The 18248-nt window shown below is 62.9% G+C and overlaps 2 protein-coding genes across 3 annotated transcripts; both read left to right on the forward strand.

Annotated features, from left to right (window-relative positions):
- The first annotated feature begins 92 nt into the window (after nt 1-92).
- On the forward strand, nt 93-13774 carry BLTP2 (bridge-like lipid transfer protein family member 2). Of its 2 annotated transcripts, none has more exons than XM_050981858.1 (39): nt 93-179; nt 854-983; nt 1247-1293; nt 1571-1733; nt 1813-1931; nt 2275-2335; nt 2547-2745; nt 2908-3031; nt 3400-3524; nt 3610-3677; nt 3771-3919; nt 4158-4276; nt 4484-4647; nt 4756-5020; nt 5130-5335; nt 5491-6586; nt 6812-7003; nt 7080-7282; nt 7360-7478; nt 7554-7774; nt 7885-8075; nt 8161-8260; nt 8333-8535; nt 8837-9158; nt 9250-9407; nt 9498-9704; nt 9811-9910; nt 10107-10289; nt 10447-10568; nt 10647-10802; nt 10876-10997; nt 11273-11453; nt 11530-11616; nt 11717-11827; nt 11913-12048; nt 12262-12386; nt 12723-12824; nt 12905-13039; nt 13219-13774. In XM_050981858.1, the coding sequence occupies exons 1-39, from the start codon at nt 109-111 to the stop codon at nt 13399-13401; spliced, it is 6765 nt and encodes a 2254-aa protein (XP_050837815.1). In that variant the 5' UTR covers nt 93-108; the 3' UTR covers nt 13402-13774. The 2 variants fall into 2 exon arrangements, with proteins under 2 accessions (XP_050837815.1, XP_050837816.1); XM_050981859.1 differs by having other exon boundaries at nt 8837-9131.
- Nucleotides 13775-14348: 574 nt separating this feature from the next.
- On the forward strand, nt 14349-17998 carry RSKR (ribosomal protein S6 kinase related). The gene is made up of 12 exons (XM_030233297.1): nt 14349-14405; nt 14493-14702; nt 15399-15482; nt 15560-15628; nt 15799-15868; nt 16550-16657; nt 16808-16848; nt 16947-16974; nt 17079-17168; nt 17242-17330; nt 17400-17510; nt 17601-17998. Exons 1-12 carry the CDS (start codon nt 14349-14351, stop codon nt 17820-17822), a joined length of 1179 nt encoding a protein of 392 aa, XP_030089157.1. The 3' UTR covers nt 17823-17998.
- Nucleotides 17999-18248: the final 250 nt, after the last annotated feature.

The raw sequence follows: 18248 nt of genomic DNA on the forward strand, positions 1-18248 counted from the left end.
CGCGGGCGGCCCCACGGGCGGCGGCGGCGGCGCCGGGGCCGGGGCAGGGGCGGGCGGGAGGGAGGGGGTCTCACCGGGGCCGGGGGCCGCACCGGGGCCGTGCCCGCCATGCCGCCGCCGCTGCCCGCCGCGCTGCTCGCCGTGGTGCTCGTCGCGCTGCTCGCAGGGCTGCTGGCGCGGTCAGGGCCTGGCGGGGGCTCGGGGGACGCGGCGGGAGCTCGGGGGTGTGACGGGGCTGGGCGGGGGGCACGGCGGTGGCACTGGGGTGACAGCGGGCTGGGGGTGGCAACGCGGCGGGTGGGGCTCTGCTGGGCTGGGAGGAGCTCGGCAGGGTCGAGGGGAGGCCCGAGGGGCTGGCAGTGGGAGTGCGGGTGTTTTGGGGGCCCGCGGGAGTTTTTGGGGTGGTAAGGGGGGGTTGGGGTAGTGTCGGGGGTGCGGGGGGCATGCGGGGCTGGGGGTGAAGTGTTGGGGGTTTGGGGGGAGGGAGCAGAGGGTAAAGGGGACAAAGAGGGCTTGGGAGGTGTCAGGAATTTGGGGGGCTCGCAGGGCTGGGTGTGGAGGGGAGCCTGCAGGGGATTGGGGTGTTGTAGAGTTTGGTGTCAGAGGCTTGGGGGCTTGGAGAAGTTCAGAGGAGCTCACAGGGGTGGGCATAGGGGGCCAGGGCCTGTGGAGGCATCTGGTCTTGGGAGGGGGCTGTCAGGGATTGTTGGGGGTCCTGCAGGGTTTCTTCCCCACCGTGAGTTCCTGGGAGCTCCTATCCAGCTGTGGGTGCTGGAGCTGATGCTCAAAGGATGAAGGGCATCTCGACCCCAGCCCCAGGAAGGCTGACCCTGGCCTTCCCCCGTCCTCACAGATGGCTGGCATGTCGCCTGGCTGTCACCTGGTGCCGGCAGAAGCTTCATGCAGAGCTGAAGATTGGCTCCTTTGGCTTCTTCTGGGCCCAGAACATCAGCCTCAAGTTCCAGCGGGAGCAGCAGACTGTGGTGGGTACCTGGGCAAGGGGTGGTTGCTGCCAGACAAGGCAGGGAGGGTGGTTGCTGTCACTTCCAGGCTGGCAGCAAATCCCTGGAGCCACTCTCCTGTTGAGCACCCACATAGCTGGTGCCTGGCCCTTCCTCCCATGGTCAGACTTGGGGTTTTGCTGTTCCTTGCATGATCCCAGGCACTGGGAGTGAGAATGTTGAGATGAGCATCACAAGGCAGAGCCAAGTTGTTTCTTCGCTGACCTACCTGTGTGTCCTTACAGGAGATCGACAACGTCTGGATCTCCAGCAAACTGAGCCGGGAGCTGCCGTACGTGCCCCCACCCCAGCTCCCTGCCTGCTCCCTTTGGGGGTCTGCCTCACCCCTCGCCCTGCTTGCCATCCTGCTGCCTTTACACCTTTCTGCCATCCTTATTGCCCTGTGGTCAGCTCTTTGAGGGAGTGACCCACGCTTGGAGGTGACAGTGTCTTGTGGGTGCCCTTGTGCTGGTCCTGCATGTCCCTGGGGCAGGGGAAATCCCTGGTGGCAGGGCCAGGTGTGCCAAGTGTGAGCTCTTGTCAGAGCTGCCTGTGCTGTTGCTCCCCAGGCGCTACTTTGAGCTGTGTTTTGGCGAGGTGCGAATCCGCACGGATCTCCAGAAAGGCCCTGGGTTCCAGCCGACCGTCCCAGAGGCTCCCAGAGAAGCTGATGGAAATGAAAGCAGGACAGAGCTGACCCTTAAACCCTCCCTGCTGAGGCTCCTTAGCCAGGTGAGGCACTGGTTCGGTGAGAGGCTGCTGTGGGCTGCGCTGCTGTCGGATATCCCTCACAGCAGCACCTTCCCCCCAGCTCTTTTCCATCCACATGGATTCCATCAACATCATGATTCTGCACGTGGCCACCTCAGAGTCTCTCTGGCACATCCAGGCCAGCCAGACACGTCTCCTCCTGAATGGCAATGGGAAGAGGTAATGCTGTGCTTGTACCCCTGTCTGCTTTCAGGGAGGGAAGCTCCTCTGACCCCAGCCTTGTGTCTGTCCTCTCTCTGTCCCACTCAGCAGCATCCCATGTCACCTGTGGTGTGACGCATTAACCTCCTCTGAGGCTGGCCTGGTTCCTTTTCCTGTCACAGGAAGCTTGAGTTGTGTGTTCTCTAAATAGTGTGGCGTGCATGGAGTTAGGGCATGCTCTGCTTTTGGGAGCACTTGGAGCAAGGACCTGGGGGTCCCTGTGTCCCACAGGAAAGAGGGCAGGAACTTGTTTTGGCAGCAGCAAGATCCACATCCTCCTTCTGTTCTCTGCTCTCCCCAGCCTGACGTGCGAGGTGAGCCTGACAAAGGTGAACAGCAAAGTCCTCCGGAGCAGCCAGCTGGTGAGTGCTGGAGGAGGGAGAAATGCCACACTTGGAACCTGGGCACTGCCTCTCTGGGACACGCTGAGGACTTGTCCTAGGGTGTCCCTGAGGCTGGGTGATGCTGCCAGGTGCTGGGCTCTCTGCTGTGCCCAGCTCTCCACCTGCAGCAGGCACTGGGAGGGCACTGTGTGACTCCCTGTGTGCTCTTTGCTGTGTCCCCTCTGTACAGGATGACACATGCCTGGCAGAGCTGGCCCTGTCACTCTCCCTCTCCCTGGAGATCAGCAGCAAGCGGCGCCTGGTGGGCGTCCGGCTCTGCATCCGCACGCTGCAGGCAGAGCTGCACGAGGGGCTGTTCTGCAGCCCCCTGCTGCACCACGTCACTGCTGGGACCCAGCACAGCAGCGTGGGGGAAGAGCCCAGCACAGGTCAGGACAAGGACAGGAACAAGCTTGGGGCAGAGCAGGGGCTGGTGGCCCTCATAGTTGCCTGTGGAGCCAGAGGGGTTTGGCTGTGGGATCACTCCCTCCCGCTCCCAAGTGTGAGGGTTTGGGCAAGTCCTTCCTGTGACTCTCTCTGTACTTTTCCAGGCCCAGGGGAGCCCTCAAAATCCCTGTCTGTGCTGAGCAGGGACACACTGAAGCTCATCCCCAGGAGGGTGGAGGTGAAGCTGGAGAACACCAGCATGGTGCTGTCCATGAACAGCCAGAAGAGGTGAGGGGCAGGCTGTCCGAGTCCAAAGTAATGCTGGGGACATGGACCTGGGGACAACTGTACCATTCCCTGCTCATCCCTTGGCTCTGCTAGACTGCAGAGAGCAAGTTCTAGAGCCCACTCCAGTGGGAAGGACTGAGCTGGGGCTGGGGCTGAGCTCTTGGGATGGAGGAAGGCACGTGAGCTGGTTCTCCAGTAGGACAGCTGACAGGATCCTCAGGCAGTGGAATGAGAGCACTGAGCTGTGCTGCAGCTGGGCTGCTGTGTTTGTCCATGCCAGCATGCTGGTCAGCTGGTGATGAGAGACAGGGAGATGGAGGACATGACAGTGCAGTTCCCTCCTGGCAGTGACACCCTGTGTCTTCCAGGCATCTCACCTGGAGCCTGAAGCTGCTGCAGTTTCTATATCAGCGTGAAGAGGAGCAAATCCCATTGCGCAACTTCACACCCACCTCAGACCTGGACCAAATGAGTGTAGACCTCCAGCTGGAGGGCAAGTAGCCAGGAGGGCACTGATGGGACAGGGCTGCCATCACTGCCCCCTGCCACCCCTCATTTGTCCTCCTCTGTCCCCCCAGATGGCCTTCTACTGTCCCAGAGCCGCCAGCGCATCGTGTGCCTCAACTCCCTGAAGACCAGTGTGCAGGTGAGTGAGCACTGGCCACACTCTGTCCCCTGGGGGTGGCTGGTTTGGCTCCTGGCATGGGATTTTTGCCACCTGGCCCTTTCCCTGCTCTAGGTCACAGCCATTGACCTCTCGGCTGCTGTGCTGCTCAACACCTGCATCATCCACTACCGTCACCAAGAGTTTTCGCACTGGCTGGGGCTGTTGGCACAGGAATACAGGGGCCGGGCGGTGCCTGTCCCCAGCCAAGGGCACAAGGGAAGGTAAACTTGGCCTCAGTGCAGCTGCTGGTATCACAGCTTGTTTCCTCTTGCTGGCCACGCTCTGGCATGGTGCCTGGGCACTCAGCACCTTATCTGTGCACCGCCTGTGGGATGGGGAGGCTGGTCAGGAGGTGATCAGGGAGCCCCTGCAGAGAGGACATCTCTCTGGGCCTGTTCCCTGCCAGGCTCTGTGGCACACAGCTCCCAGTAACAGCCCATCCCTGCTTGTTCTGTGCAGGAGCTATCCCCAAATCCTAGCACCCATCATCCTGTGTGCCTCGCTGTCCAACGTCAATGTGTCCGTGCAGCTGGGGGACACGCCACCTTTCGCCTTGGGCTTCAACTCCATCTCTGCAGGTACAGGCTGGATCAGGGAGGTGCTGGGCTCTTCTTGGGGTCTGCCAGAGAGGCAGCAGGGTGGGAGTGCAGAGGATGGTGCTGCCGCTGTGCTGCCCGTGTGTGTGTGTGTGTGGCCAGGGGCTGTGAATCCCTGCCTGGTTGTGTCTGGGGTGCCCATGTTTGGGTGAGCCTTGCCTGCACTTGCCCCCTCCTCTGTGCCCACAGACTACCAGCACCTGCGGCCACAGAGCGTGCACCAGCGAGCGGTGCTGGCTGTGGACCACCTGTGCTGGCGAGTGGGCAACGACTCCCACATCCAGCGTGCCCCACATCCCCCCAACATGCATGTGTGGGGAGAAGCCCTCATCCTCGACTCCTTCAACCTCCAGGTGAGGGGCAAGCCGAGGGACCAAGGGGTGGCTTTTAGTCTCAGACTCCATGTGGGTGGCATGAGAATGTCCTGCAGCCTGAGAGTGATCATCCTGTTTGTCCTGCAGGGCAGCTACAACCAGCCCCTGGGCATGTCCAGCACCCAGTCGGATACTCTCTTCCTGGATTGCACCATCCGTGGGCTGCAAGTGGAGTCGTCTGACACCTGCACTGAGTGCCTGGCCAGGGTCCTGCCCCTGTTCTGCCAGCAGCCTGGTGGGGCTGAACTTGCCAAGCAGCCACCCTCTGCCTCCAGTGAGCCCTGGGGGCTGCTCTGGAAGGTGGATCTGAAGGTGGAGGATGTGAACCTTTTCACACTCTCAGCTGTAGTGGGTAAGTAGCATCCAAGCTGATCCCAGATGGCTGTCCTGGAATAACCCTGCAGTCAGAGGAACCTGGCATGTTGTGCTGTGCCTCCAGCACTGACACGCTGTCTCTCCAGGTGCCCTGGAGCTGCGGCTGGACACGCTGACTGTTCTGGGAAGTGCTGAGAGCTGCACACTCAGCGTCCAGGGCATGGTGCTGGCCTTGGTGAAGAGCATCACTGAGAAGATGCAGCCGTGCTGCAAAGCTCCTGCCATCCCCAACCCGGTGGCCAACGTCTCCGTGCTCTCTGTCACCTACCACAGCAGCATCCGCTCCCTGGAGGTTGGTTTAGCTGTTGGGCCACTGCTTTGTCCTGTTCTGGGGATAGAGGGGGAAGGGAGAGGATTGGCTGGCACGAAAGGTGCTGTGGGGAGGATGGGGCTGTTCAGCGCTGGCCCTGGCAGTGACGTGGTACCCGCTCACTTTCTCTGGTGCAGGTGCAGTGCGGTGAGGGGCTGGCAGTGCTGTGGAGCCCACCTGACCACATGCACCTGTACCATCACACCCTGGCCACCCTGCAGTGCCACGAAGCCTTGCGGAGCGCCCTCGGCCACAGGACGCTTCCCTCCCTGCCCCCAGAGAGCCCAGTGTCCCACCCAGCCACCCCTACTGAGTCACCAGCACCCCTCCAGCCAAAAGGGCCCCCTCCCAAAAGACTCCTGTCGCTGTCCCTGGAGCTGAGCTCTGCCAAGCTCACAGCCTTTGTCTCTGAGGCCAACTACATCAGCCTGGCTGCGGAACGGACCTCGGTCAGCTGGCATGGCGGTGCCCTGCACGGCTACTGCCCTGAGCTGGCAGCTGGCTTTGATGGACACAGCATTTTCAGCTTTAAGGAGGTGGAGGTGAAGCTGCTGCCGGAGCTGGAGGAGGTCGTCCGGCACCGCGACGCCTTCCCCACCCTGCGCACCCTCCGCAACCGCGGCTGGGCCTTCTCCTTCGCCAGCGTGACCATCGAGTTCCCCTACCAGTACGACTTCTCCCGCACGCTGGACGCTGCCGTGGGCGTACAGAAGTGGCTGAAGGGCCTGCACCGGCCCGGGCGCCCCGCCAGCACAGCTCTGCCCCCTGACCTCCTGCTCAAAGTCACCCACTTCTCCTGGGTCTTCCTGGATGATGTCTTTGAGGTCAAGTTGCGAGACAACTACGAGCTGATGAAGGACGAGAGCAAGGAGAGCGCCAAGCGCCTGCAGCTGCTGGACGCCAAGGTGGCCGCGCTGCGCAAGCAGCACGGGGAGCTGCTGCCTGCCCGCAAGATCGAGGAGCTCTACGCCTCGCTGGAGAAGAAAAACATCGAGATCTACATCCAGCGCTCGCGGCGCCTCTACGCCAACACGCCCATGCGGAGGGCCCTCCTCACCTGGACCCTGGCCCACCTAGAGCTGGTGGCCATGGCCGATGAGTCCTTCCATGGCACGGAGCGTGTGTTGGAGCAGATGAGGGACATGGATGATGTCAGCCCGTTCCCCCCAGAGGGTCTGGAGATGGTCACCCAGTGGTGCCGCATGATGAAGGGCACAGTTGGCAGCTTCTTTGGTGAGTTGCTTTGTGGGAGGGTGCCCTTGGAGGACAGCATGATGGCTATGTGGCCTGGGCTGGCACCACGTGGTGTGTAACCAGGGAGGGAAGACGATTTTTGGTGGTTCAAAGGGAGCGGGAAGGAAGCAGATGTGTGACAGGATGATGGCTCCTATTGTATCCCAGGTGGGGGGCTGCCTGTCTCTTTGCTGCCCCAGCCCTCAGCCCTTCCTCCCCCTGCAGTGCGGATCCGTGACTACCCCCGGTACCTGTTTGAGATCCGGAACTGGCAGCTCTCGGGCCGGCTGCTCGGAGCCGAGCAGTGTGGCCAGGCCTGCTCCCGGCGCCGCCAGCTCCTGAAGCTGGGGCTGCCCTGGGGTGATGCCACGGTGGAGAGGAACATGCCACCCTTGAAGTTCTACCATGACTTTCACTGTAAGACCTGGAGGATGGGGGGCTCTGTGGTGGGTAGGGACAGGACAAATGGCTGAGCCAACCTCCGTGTCCCCAGCTGTGATCTCCCAGTACACCATCGTGTGGGGGCCCTGCTGGGACCCAGCCTGGACCCTGATCAGCCAGTGTATAGATCTCCTCACCAAGCCCTCAGAGGACCCCAGTGCCCCATTGCCCTGGTGGGACAAGAGCCGCCTTCTATTCCATGGAGACTGGCACATGGACATTGAACAGGCCAACCTGCACCAGCTGGCCACCGAGGTGGGTGCTACTGGACTGGGGAGCAACATGGTGTGGGGTCAGCTCACACCTGCCTCTCCTCATGCCTGACCTTGCAGGACCCCTACAACACTACAGAGAACATGCACTGGGAGTGGAGCCAACTCTCCTTCCACTGGAAGCCTGGGCAGTTTGTCTTCAAGGGCAACCTGGATATCAATGTCCGGACAGCCTCCAAGTGAGAGTGGGACCATGAGCGTGGGGGGCCCTCACCAGTGCTGGGGGGTGACTGGGGTCTCTTTTCTGCATTCAGATATGACGACTGCTGCTTCCTGCACCTGCCTGACCTGTGCATGACACTGGACCTGCAGTGGCTGTGCCATGGGAACCCCCATGACCACCACGGCGTGGTGCTGCGCTCCCCCGAGTTCCTGCCCGAGGTGCCAGTGGGGCAGCAGTACGACTCCTACCGTGCCTTCCGCTCCGAGAACCTCAACCTCTCCATCCGGATGGACCTGACACAACCCAGTAAAGGTGGCTGACAGCATCCTGGGGGTCCCTTGGGGACAAGGGGCATAGGGCAGGGCTGGTTTTGGGTTGTGTCCTGGCCCCATGGTTCTGGCTGATGGTGGGTATATTCTCAGAGTACTCCCAGCCCCGCATCCTGCTCTACAGCAGCACCCTCCGCTGGATGCAGAATTTTTGGGCCACATGGACCAGCGTGACACGGCCCATCTGCCGTGGGAAGCTCTTCAACAACATGAAACCCAGCAAGAAGAAGCTGGGGCAGCATTACAAGCAGTTGTCCTATACTGCGCTCTTCCCCCGGCTGCAGGTAATTCCCAGGGCTGGGAATTCAGTGTTTCCTCCCTGCTATGCCTCTGTTGGACTCTCAGCTCCCGCTTTCTGCTCCCTCTCAGGTGCATTACTGGGCCTCCTTTGCCCAGCAGCGGGGGATCCAGGTGGAATGCTGCCAGGGACACATCTTCACTCGGGGCACACAGCGGCTCATCCCACAAGGTGAGTGGGAATCCTGCCAGCAGCACTGCAGGTACAGCAGGGCCCTGGCTGACCCCTGTCCCTGTCCCCCAGCTGGCACGGTGATGCGGCGCCTCATTTCGGAGTGGAGCATCACACAGATGGTGAGTGACCTGAGCCAGGTCACCGTGCACCTCATGGCCTCCACTTGTGATGAGAACGCAGACCACCAGCTCGACACCCTGGTGAAGAAAACCCACCTGCTGAGCCTGTCCTCCCTCACCTACCAGCGGCACAGCAACCGCACGGCTGAGGAGGTACCACTGCAAACAGGGCACAGCAGCTTGTGCTGGTCTGGTGGCAACTCCAGGACAAGGGGATGTTGGTTGTTGGATGCAATAGGGAAAGGATTTGGCTGGGGAAGAGAGAGAACTTCAGGGCCTCCAATTTACCAAGCACCTGACTTTGTGCCCATGCTGTGGTCCCTGGGGTGGTCTGGGCTCCAATCCCCATGCTCTGCCTTAAGGGCTGGCAGGGCTTCTAGCCCCAGTGCACGAGGCCACTGGGCAGGGCCAGGGATGGCTTTGCTGTGCTGAGGCACTGACCCTCTGTGCCCAGGAGCTGCCCCTGCGTGATGGGGACGACGGTTTCCACACGCATCAGCTGCACTTGGTGGACCTGCGGGCATCCTGGACCACCACGAACCGGGACATTGCCTTCGGCCTCTACGATGGCTACAAGAAAGCGGCTGTGCTCAAGCGGAACCTGTCCACCGAGGCCCTGAAGGGGCTGAAGATCGACACACAGCTGCAGGCCAAGAAGCTGAAGCGGGGCCCCCTCTCTGCTCACTCCATCCCTGCCAGAGTAACCGCTCCCATCACCAGCGGCCGGCCTGAGAGAGCCTCCTCAGGGGGTGAGCACAGCGGGGAGGGGAGCAAAGGCAAGCACACAGCTCAAAGCTGTGCATGTTTTCATTCTGTACATTTACGACATCCCCCCACAGCTTTGCACTGACCTTTCTCCTTCCCTAGGTGCCTACATGCTGCAGAAGCTCATTGAGGAGACGGACAAGTTTGTGGTTTTCACAGAAGAGGAGTCGGGGGCCAGCGAGCAGCTCTGCGGCATTGCTGCCTGCCAGACCGACGACATCTACAACCGCAACTGCCTCATCGAGCTGGTCAACTGCCAGGTACCTGCCTGTCCCCTCAGCCTGGCTCTGACAGGGGCTGTGCCTGCCCTAGAAAGGTCCATCCAACCCCTGGGGTCTCTCCCCCCACAGATGGTTCTGCGTGGTGCAGAGACAGAGGGCTGTGTGATCGTGTCCGCTGCGAAGGCACAGCTGCTGCAGTGCCAGCACCACCCTGCCTGGTATGGGGACACTCTGAAGCAGAAGACATCCTGGACATGTTTGCTGGATGGCATGCAGTACTTTGCCACAACAGAGAGCAGCCCCTCTGAGGGGGAGCATGGCCAGCTCTGGCTGGAGGTGAGCATGTGGTGGATGAACTATGTGAGGGACTGGCAGTGCCGTCAGTGCCTTGGCCAAGCCAGGGAAAGTGGGGACAATCAGCAGTGCCTCCTTACCTCCCCAGGTGAAAAATATTGAGGAGCATCGTCAGCGGAGCCTGGACTCGGTGCAGGAGCTGATGGAGAGCGGGCAGGCAGTGGGGGGCATGGTCAGCACCACCACAGGTACTGCCCACAGCCTGTGGGCTGCTGTGCCTGCCCCAGTCCCAGTCGGGTGTGACCCCGAGGCTGGTAGGGCTGAGAGCACCTGTCCTGTCCCTGTGTGGCTCCAGGGAGTGGCTGATGCTCCAAGCCCTGCACTGTGCAGTCCCACTGTGCTGGGACATGGCAGTCTGACTGTGGTCCTTCTGCCTGTCCCCAGACTGGAATCAGCCCTCGGAAGCCCAGCAGACCCAGCAGGTGCAGAGGATCATCTCTCGCTGCAGCTGCCGCATGTACTACATCAGCTACAGCCACGACATCGACCCCGAGCTGGCCACGCAGATAAAGCCCCCTGAGACCCCTGCCAACCAGGAGAAGGAGGATCTGCTGAAGAAGCAGGAGGGTGGGTGCATCCAGGCAGTGTGCTATGGTGGTTAGAGCTCTGGGCTGACCCATGGCTAACTCCAGGAGTGGCTGAGGTCAGAGGGCTGCATACAGGAGGGGTCCCTAAGACATTTCTGGCCATGCTGAGGCCCCACTTGCCCTTTGTGTCCCTGCAGGAGCTGTGGACACCTTCACCCTGATCCACCACGACCTGGAGATCTCCACCAACCCTGCACAGTATGCCATGATCCTCGACATAGTGAACAACCTGCTGCTGCATGTGGAGCCCAAACGCAAGGTAACCCACGGGGCTCCGGGTGTCCGTGCCACTCACTGCACCCAGGCAGTCCTAACCTTGCCCTATTCCTGTGTCCAGGAGCACAGTGAGAAGAAGCAGCGGGTGCGTTTCCAGCTGGAAATCTCCAGCAACCCTGAGGAGCAGCGCAGCAGTATCCTACACCTGCAAGAGGCTGTGAGGCAGCACGTGGCCCAGATCCGGCAGCTGGAGAAGCAGATGTACTCCAACATGAAGGTGAGCCCACAGCCTTGGCTCCCTGGGATCCACACTCCAGGGCAGAGGGTGCTGAGGGTTGTCTGTCCTTCAGTCCTTGAAGGATGACAGCAAAAACGAGGTCCTGCTCGACCTGAACCACCGGCTGCAGCAGCAGCTGAGCCAGGAAAAAGCTGACCTGCAGCTGGAGAGCGAGGAGCTGAACATACTGATCAGGTAGGACAAGGGGGAATGGCTTTAATTTGGGACTAGGTTTGGATTGGATATGAGGGAGAAATTCTTCCCAGTGAGACACTGGCGCAGGTTGTCCAGATGTGGCTGCCCCGTCTCTGGAAGTATTCAAGGCTAGGCTGAGTGGGGCTTGGAGCAACCTGTGACAGTGGGAGGTGTCCAACCCAAACCATTCTGATTCTATGATCTCAGCCTTTCCCAGCGTTGTGTCCCCCTTACTCTAAGACTCCCACATCCCATCTCTCTCCTCTGTGCTGCAGGTGCTTCAAGGACTTCCAGCTGCAGCGAGCCAACAAGATGGAGCTGCGAAAGCAGCCGGAGGACGTGAGTGTGGCACGAAGGACTGAGTTCTACTTTGCCCAGGCGCGCTGGCGCCTGACAGAGGAGGATGGGCAGCTGGGCATTGCTGAGCTGGAGCTCCAGCGCTTCCTCTACAGCAAGGTGTGAAGTTGGACAGTGCCCACAGCCCCTGAGCTGGGGGTGGGGACATTGGGAGCTGATGGCTTTGTCTGCACAGGTCAACAAGTCTGATGACACGGCCGAGCATCTGCTGGAACTGGGCTGGGTGACCATGAACAACCTGCTGCCCAACGCTGTGTACAAGGCAAGTGGCAGCTGAGGGAGCAGCTCTGCATCCTGGGGACCCACGTGGTGTGGGCAGAGTGGCCTGTCCTCACCCCAGCCACCCGTCCTCTTCCCTGCAGGTGGTGCTGCGTCCCCAGAGCTCCTGCCAGTCTGGCCGGCAGCTGGCCCTGAGGATTTTCAGCAAGGTCCGGCCTCCCGTGGGAGGCATCTCCATCAAGGAACATTTTGAGGTGCCAGGGCTGGGCCAGGAGGTGCCAGGGTCTCTGTGGGGCACAGGCAGTGTGTGCCTGGCTCTGACATGTCACTTTCCCACAGGTGAACGTGGTGCCTCTCACCATCCAGCTCACCCACCAGTTCTTCCACAGAATGATGGGTTTCTTCTTCCCTGGCCGTAATGTGGAGGAGGAGGAGGTGGGGGATGAGGAAGATAAGTCCAAGCTGGTGACAACAGGTGAGAGGCTCGTGATCATCCTCCTCTCTGGATGTCCTTGAGCGGCTCTGGCTGCCTGTCCAGGATTATGTTTGTGGGCAGCTGCTGTCCTGCTGTGAGTTGAACAACAGGGATTTGTGGTCTCTCCTGGGGACAGGGAGATGGTGGGAGGGTTGGGGTCATGGTTAACCCCTGGCTGGACACCACCATCACTGTGCACCCTGTTTTCCCCAGGGATCCCCGTGGTGAAGCCACGGCAGCTGATTGGAGCCGATGACTCGCTGGGCTCAGGGAAGGGAGTTGCTCAGGGACTGAACCGGACATCAGGGGTCAGAAGATCGTTCCGAAAAGCACCTGAGGTACCTCCTGCTGCCGTGAGGGGGGAATCTGAGAGCCCTGCTGTGGTGCCAGTCTGTTTTCCCTTAACTGCAGGGCTGGGTAGCCATGTCCTCCCACACTTCCCTCCCACGCTTGTCTGCTTTCTCCTGCTCCCTCCCACCATGAGGATTTGCATCCTTTACAACCAGGCGCCTGCACGCTTGATGTGATCGCTGTATCTCATTTTTCCAACACCGTGCCAGAGCAGCTCTCACCTCTCCCTGATGAAGCAATGCTGTGGCCTAGTGCCCGGCTGTCCCTTCCCTGCTGGTTCCTGGCTGTGTCCCTTCTGCTCATGGCTTCTGCTCTGTCCCCAGCATCCCGTGGATGACATCGACAAGATGAAGGAGCGTGCAGCCATGAACAACTCCTTCATCTACATCAAGATCCCACAGGTGCCACTCTGTGTCAGCTACAAGGTGTGGGACCAGTGGGACAGGGTGTGCTTGGGGTGGTCTGGGCCATCGTCCCCACACTGCCTGACACCTCTGTCACACAGGGGGAGAAGAACAGCGTGGACTGGGGTGACCTGAACCTGGTGCTGCCATGCCTGGAGTACCACAACAACACATGGACATGGCTGGACTTTGCCATGGCGGTGAAGAGGGACAGCCGCAAAGCCTTGGTGGCACAGGTACGTGGGACCACATCCCTCTCCCTGCTCCTGAGGCTGCTCTGCCCAGGATGGAGATGGTAACCCCAGGGTGGGTGGCACGCTCCCAGCATGGGAAGCAGCTGCACTGGCTCAGCAGCTGAGGCTGCCACCTGGGGTGTGGCCATCTGGGCTGGCTGATCCCCCTGACTCCCGGGCAGGTGATCAAGGAGAAGCTGCGCCTGAAGCCGGCGGCGGGCGCAGAGGCCCGGGGGAAGCTGGAGAGCAAATCCGACGGGACCATCCAGCAGCAGGAGGAGGACGAGAAGGCTCGGCTGCTCATTGGGCTGAGCGTGGGCGAGAAGAACCCCAGCAAGAAGTCCATCTTTGGCAGGCGCAAATGACAGCAGCACCCGGCAGGCCGGGAAGGGACTTGGGATGCCCCATGCTCCTCCCTTGGGGAGGCACCCCGAAGGAGAGGGGGGCTGTGCTGCTCAGCAGTGCCTGAGGAGGGCTCAGCCATGTGCAGGCCCTCGGTAGCCCCGTTGTTGTGGGGCAGGGGTGGAGCAGCACGGGGATGTGGGGCACAGGGTGCTCCGGGGCTGCTTTGTGGGGTGCAGAACCCTCGTGCCAAGGGCCCCTGGGAGCTTCCCCCCCTCCCTGCTGTGCGGGTGCTGGGCCCAGTCCCTGGGCCTGGTGAAGCAGCAGGATCGCTCCAGGCTGGGAAAAAGGGGAACGGGAGAGAGTTTAAATAAAGAGTTTTTAATTTGGAACAGGCTTGGGTCAGTGGCTTGTTTCTTGCCTTGCCCTGCAATGCTGGGCTCAGCACCATGCCCCACCTCAGCCCGGCAGCCCCCCATCCTTGGGGGTTTCACCCCTTGCCTTTCCCCAGCAGTTGCTCAGGGCACCCGATTTGGGGTCAGGGCACACCAGGGTTCAGCCTGTGCCTCTACCCCTCTGCAGTCCTCTCTGTGAGCCCAGGGCCATGCCGGGGCTCAGCAGGCACTGCAGGCACCCCCTCAGGGATCAGCCCGTGAGGTACAAAGAAGGAAAGGTTGAATGGGGAACCCCAGAGTGTGTAAGGAGGGGGTTTTGGAGAGGGGCTGGCATCAGTCCCGGGGGTCCTGGGTGGGACCAGTCACGGGTGGGTGAGCAACCCCCGGGTGTGTAGTGGGGGTCCCAGATGGGGGGGCATCGGTCACGAGTGGGTGTCACCGCTCAAGGGGCAGCCCCGCCGCCGAGCCCCGGGGCGGGGGGTGGTCGCGGCGGGCGGGGCGGGGCGGGGCGGCGGGGTTATGTAAGGCGGCGATTACCGGGGACCGGGCCCGGGGCGCGGCCGGGCGGCGCCGCGATGGGAGCGACGAGCAGCGGCCCCGGCCCGACCCCGGCTCCGGTGCGGCCCCCCCAGGTGCGTGCGGCGGCATCAGCCCCGGGGATCCCCCCGGGTATCTCCCGCCCCGGGGTCCCCTCGCTGACGCTATCCCCGGTTCCGCAGGGCCGCGCCGTGGGGTCGTGGGTGCGGGCGCTGTTGAGCCGAGCAGGGTCGGTGCCGGTATCGGTACCGGTGCCGGTACCGGGGCTCGCCTTGGCCCCGCGGGGCCCCGCCGAGGAGCCGCCGCTGCCCGGGTGGCCGCTGCCGCAGCTCGTCTCGTTGTTCCTGCCGGAGTTCCCCGTCCGCCCCTCCGCCCGCCAGCAGCAGCTCAAGGTGCCGTCCCGGGGCCCCCACCCTCCGAACGGGGTCCCGCTGCATCCGAACGGGATCCCCGATCGTCCTCCCCCGGGCGCGTCCTGTTCGTGCATCCCGCCCCGGCAGTCCCGGGCGCCTTAACGGGTCCCCTCGCACCCTGTACCGGTGTCCCTGCTCGTCCTACCGGGGCTCCTGCACGTCTCTACCGGGGTCTCCCAGCGTCCTGAGCATCCTCCCGCGCCGTCCGTGCACCCCGTACCGCCATCCCAGCATCGCCGACTGCCTTACCGAGCTCCCCTCGCACGCTCTGCCGAGTCCCTGCGCATCCTACCGGCGTCCCCGGCCGTTCCGCCGGGTCCCCTTCCATCCCACCGCGCCAGGCGCCCGTGTCGGGTCTCGGTGTGTTCTACCGGGGTTCCTCCGCACCCCACCGGAGCGTAGCATCCCACCGAGGACCCGCGTGTACCCGCGGGGGTCCTGTCCTCTGTCAAAATCCTCCGCTGCCGCCTTGGGGTCCCCTGTGCCCCATACTGGGTCCCTCTGAATCCTTCTGGGTCTCTGTTGGGTCCTCCAGGTCCCCGTGTGTCCCCAGCGTCTGCTCTGGGTGCTCTGTGCCCCTCACAGAGGGGTGGGGTCCTTACCCCACGCAGGACCCCAGCTTGAGCCCCCCAAATCCATCTCCATGGCGTGCTCAGCCCCTGTTCCAACCCTCAGATCCTGGGCTTCGTGGCCAAAGGCTCCTTCGGGACCATCCTCAAAGTGCTGGATTGTGGGAGGGAGAAGGTCTGCGCCGTGAAGGTGGGTGCTGCCCCTGGGGCCCATGGGTGCCCCCACCTGCCCTTGTCCCCACCCTTGATAGTGCCTCGCCCCCCCAGGTTGTGCCCAAAGTGGAGGTGCTGCGCCGTGACACCCTCAAACAGTGCAAAGAAGAAGTCAGCATCCAGGTGAGGGGGGGCCCAGGAGGGACCCCAGCCCGTGAAGGGGTTCAGGGTGGCCATGGGGACCCCAAGAGGCCGTGGGAGCTGCGGATGGAAGATGGCAGAAGCGGGGTCCTCAGCCCCTCGCAGCCCCCTGCCCCGGGGGCCACTCACTCTCTGCGCTTTTGTGTCCCCAGAGACAGGTCAGGCACCCGTTCGTGCACGGGCTGGGGGACAGCTGGCAGGGCCAGCGCCACCTCTTCATCAGTGAGTGACCATCTGCCCGCGGGCTCGCCCCGGCCCCCCCTGCCCGCGCACGTGTCCCCGCCGCCCGCACACGTGTCCCCGCACACGCGCGCTCCCCCCGCCGCCCCGGGGCCATCCGGGCGCTGCGGCTCCCGGCTCCAACCCCGCACCCACCGCGGGACTGCGGGTGGGGACAAGCCACGGCGGGGCAGGGACCAGCGTGGGGGTGAACAGAGCACCCCCGTGCCAGTGCCTGCCCGGGCCTGATGACTGTGTCACCTCAGCCTCTGCAGTTTGGGGGTCACACAGGCTCCCAGTGCCTGTGTGACCCCCCAAGGACCGCTTGGTCACTTTGGTACCTCGTGTGGTCCCAGGTGCTTGTGTGTTCCCAGGGCCCACAGGGCTCTGGTGCTGATGTCACCCCAGTACTTGTACGTTCCCATGCCACCTTACTCATCCCTATGTCACCTGGTGCCCGTATTGCCCAGCTGCTTGTGCCACCTTGCTGCCAGAGTGCTCCAGGTGCTTGTGCCACCTTGCTGCCTTTATAACCCCAGCGCTTCCCCCACCTTGGTGTATGGTTCCAGTGACCCCTCTGCACCCCTGTGCCCGTGCCACCCCAGCATCTGAGCCCTCTGCACCCTGTGCCCGTGCCACCCCAGCGTCCCTCGTGCCACTAAGGCATGTCCCCTGTCCCCGCAGTGTGCACCTACTGCAGCACCGGGGACCTACACGCGCTGTGGCGCGCAGCCGGCTGCCTGGCCGAGGCCACCGTCCGCCTGTTTGCCGCCGAGCTGGTGCTGGTGCTGGGTGAGTGACCCTCCACGCTGGGGACAGTGACACTCCACCAGTGTCCCCACCAGCAGAGACCTGCAGGCAGGGTCAGCCAACCCCCGGGGTGGCAGTGGGCGCTGTGTTGGGAGGGGACACATGGCACTGATGGCTCTGTCTTGTCCCCAGTGTACCTCCACGACCTGGGCATCATGCACAGAGATGTCAAGGTGGGTGGCAGTGGGGCTGGGGGCTGGAGGATGGGGTGGGAGGGGGGTCTCTGAACCCCCAGCATGGAGAGGCCACCTCAGTGCCTGTCTCATTTCAGATGGAGAACATCCTCCTGGATGAGAGAGGTAAGAGCCTGGTGGCACTGCCTTGGGAACACCCCATCTGTGGGGACACCCTCTCAATGGGGACACCCTCTCTACGGGTTCCCACGTGGTGTCTGGCCCCACAGGGCACCTCAAGCTTACTGATTTCGGCCTCTCCCGGTACCTGCAGTGGGGCGAGCGAGCCCACACCATCTGTGGCACCCTGCAGTACATGGGTAAGGGAGGCTGTGCTGGGGGGGCTGTGCCGGGGGGCACAGACCCCCGGGTGCTCACCCACACTCCCCACAGCCCCAGAGGTGCTGAGTGGGGGGCCCTACAGCCATGCAGCCGACTGGTGGTCCTTGGGAGTCCTGCTCTTTGCCCTGGCCAGTGGGAAGGTAAGGACCACAGGGTGAGGGGACAGGGACACCTCAGGGAGACCCTGAATTCACTCTGTGCTCCCCCAGTTCCCTGTGGCTCCAGCGGGGGACCATGTGGCCATGCTGGAACGTGTCAAACAGAGCAGCTACGAGAGCCCACCCGAGTTCAGCCCTGAGCTGGCCCGGCTGCTTGCCGAGGTAACCCTCCTGCCTGGATTTTGGGGTCCCCACTGGCCTCTGGGCTGGATGCCGAGATTTCCGTTCTCACTGTCCTCTCTCTGCCCGCAGCTGCTGTGCCACAACCCCCTGTACCGCCTGCGCTACCTCCACCACTTTCAGGGCCACCCCTTCTTCCGCGGGGTGGCCTTCGACGCTGACCTGCTGCAGAAGGACCCGGTGGTGGTGGCAGTGGCCCCGCGACCCCCCGAGCAGCCCCCACCCGACCCCGCCACTTTCGCCGACTTTGACTACGACCTCGCCGCCCCACCGGACCGGCCCTGGCCTGGCTGAGCCACCACGGCTGGGACCCTCGGCATCGCTCAGGGACATCCCCTCCCCCGGCAGCGGGTCGGACCCTGCTGGGCCGGGTCCCCCAAGGGGTTTCCCGGGTACCCCCGATCTCATCCCCGGGTACCTCAACTCTGTACCTCTCCCCGCGGGAGCAATAAACCCGAGAGCCGCGGGCACTGCTGCGGGTGCTGCCCTGATTCGTGGTGGGCAAAGCGGGGCGGGGGCGCGGGGCTGGACCCCCTCCATCGGGGTGGGCCGGGGCAGACCTAGGGGGCCGTGGGGGGTGGCTTTCCTAGGGCAGGTGATGTGGGAGGAGCTGAGTCCGCCTGCTCATCCTTCTGTCCATCCGTCTGTCCGCTCCCCCGGCGCTGCGCAGCAGGGGCGTGGCCAATGAACGAAGCCACGCCCGTTCACCCCGCCCATCAC

This window comes from Serinus canaria, chromosome 19 (assembly GCF_022539315.1).
Source record: "Serinus canaria isolate serCan28SL12 chromosome 19, serCan2020, whole genome shotgun sequence".
NCBI classification, from domain to species: Eukaryota; Metazoa; Chordata; class Aves; order Passeriformes; family Fringillidae; genus Serinus; species Serinus canaria.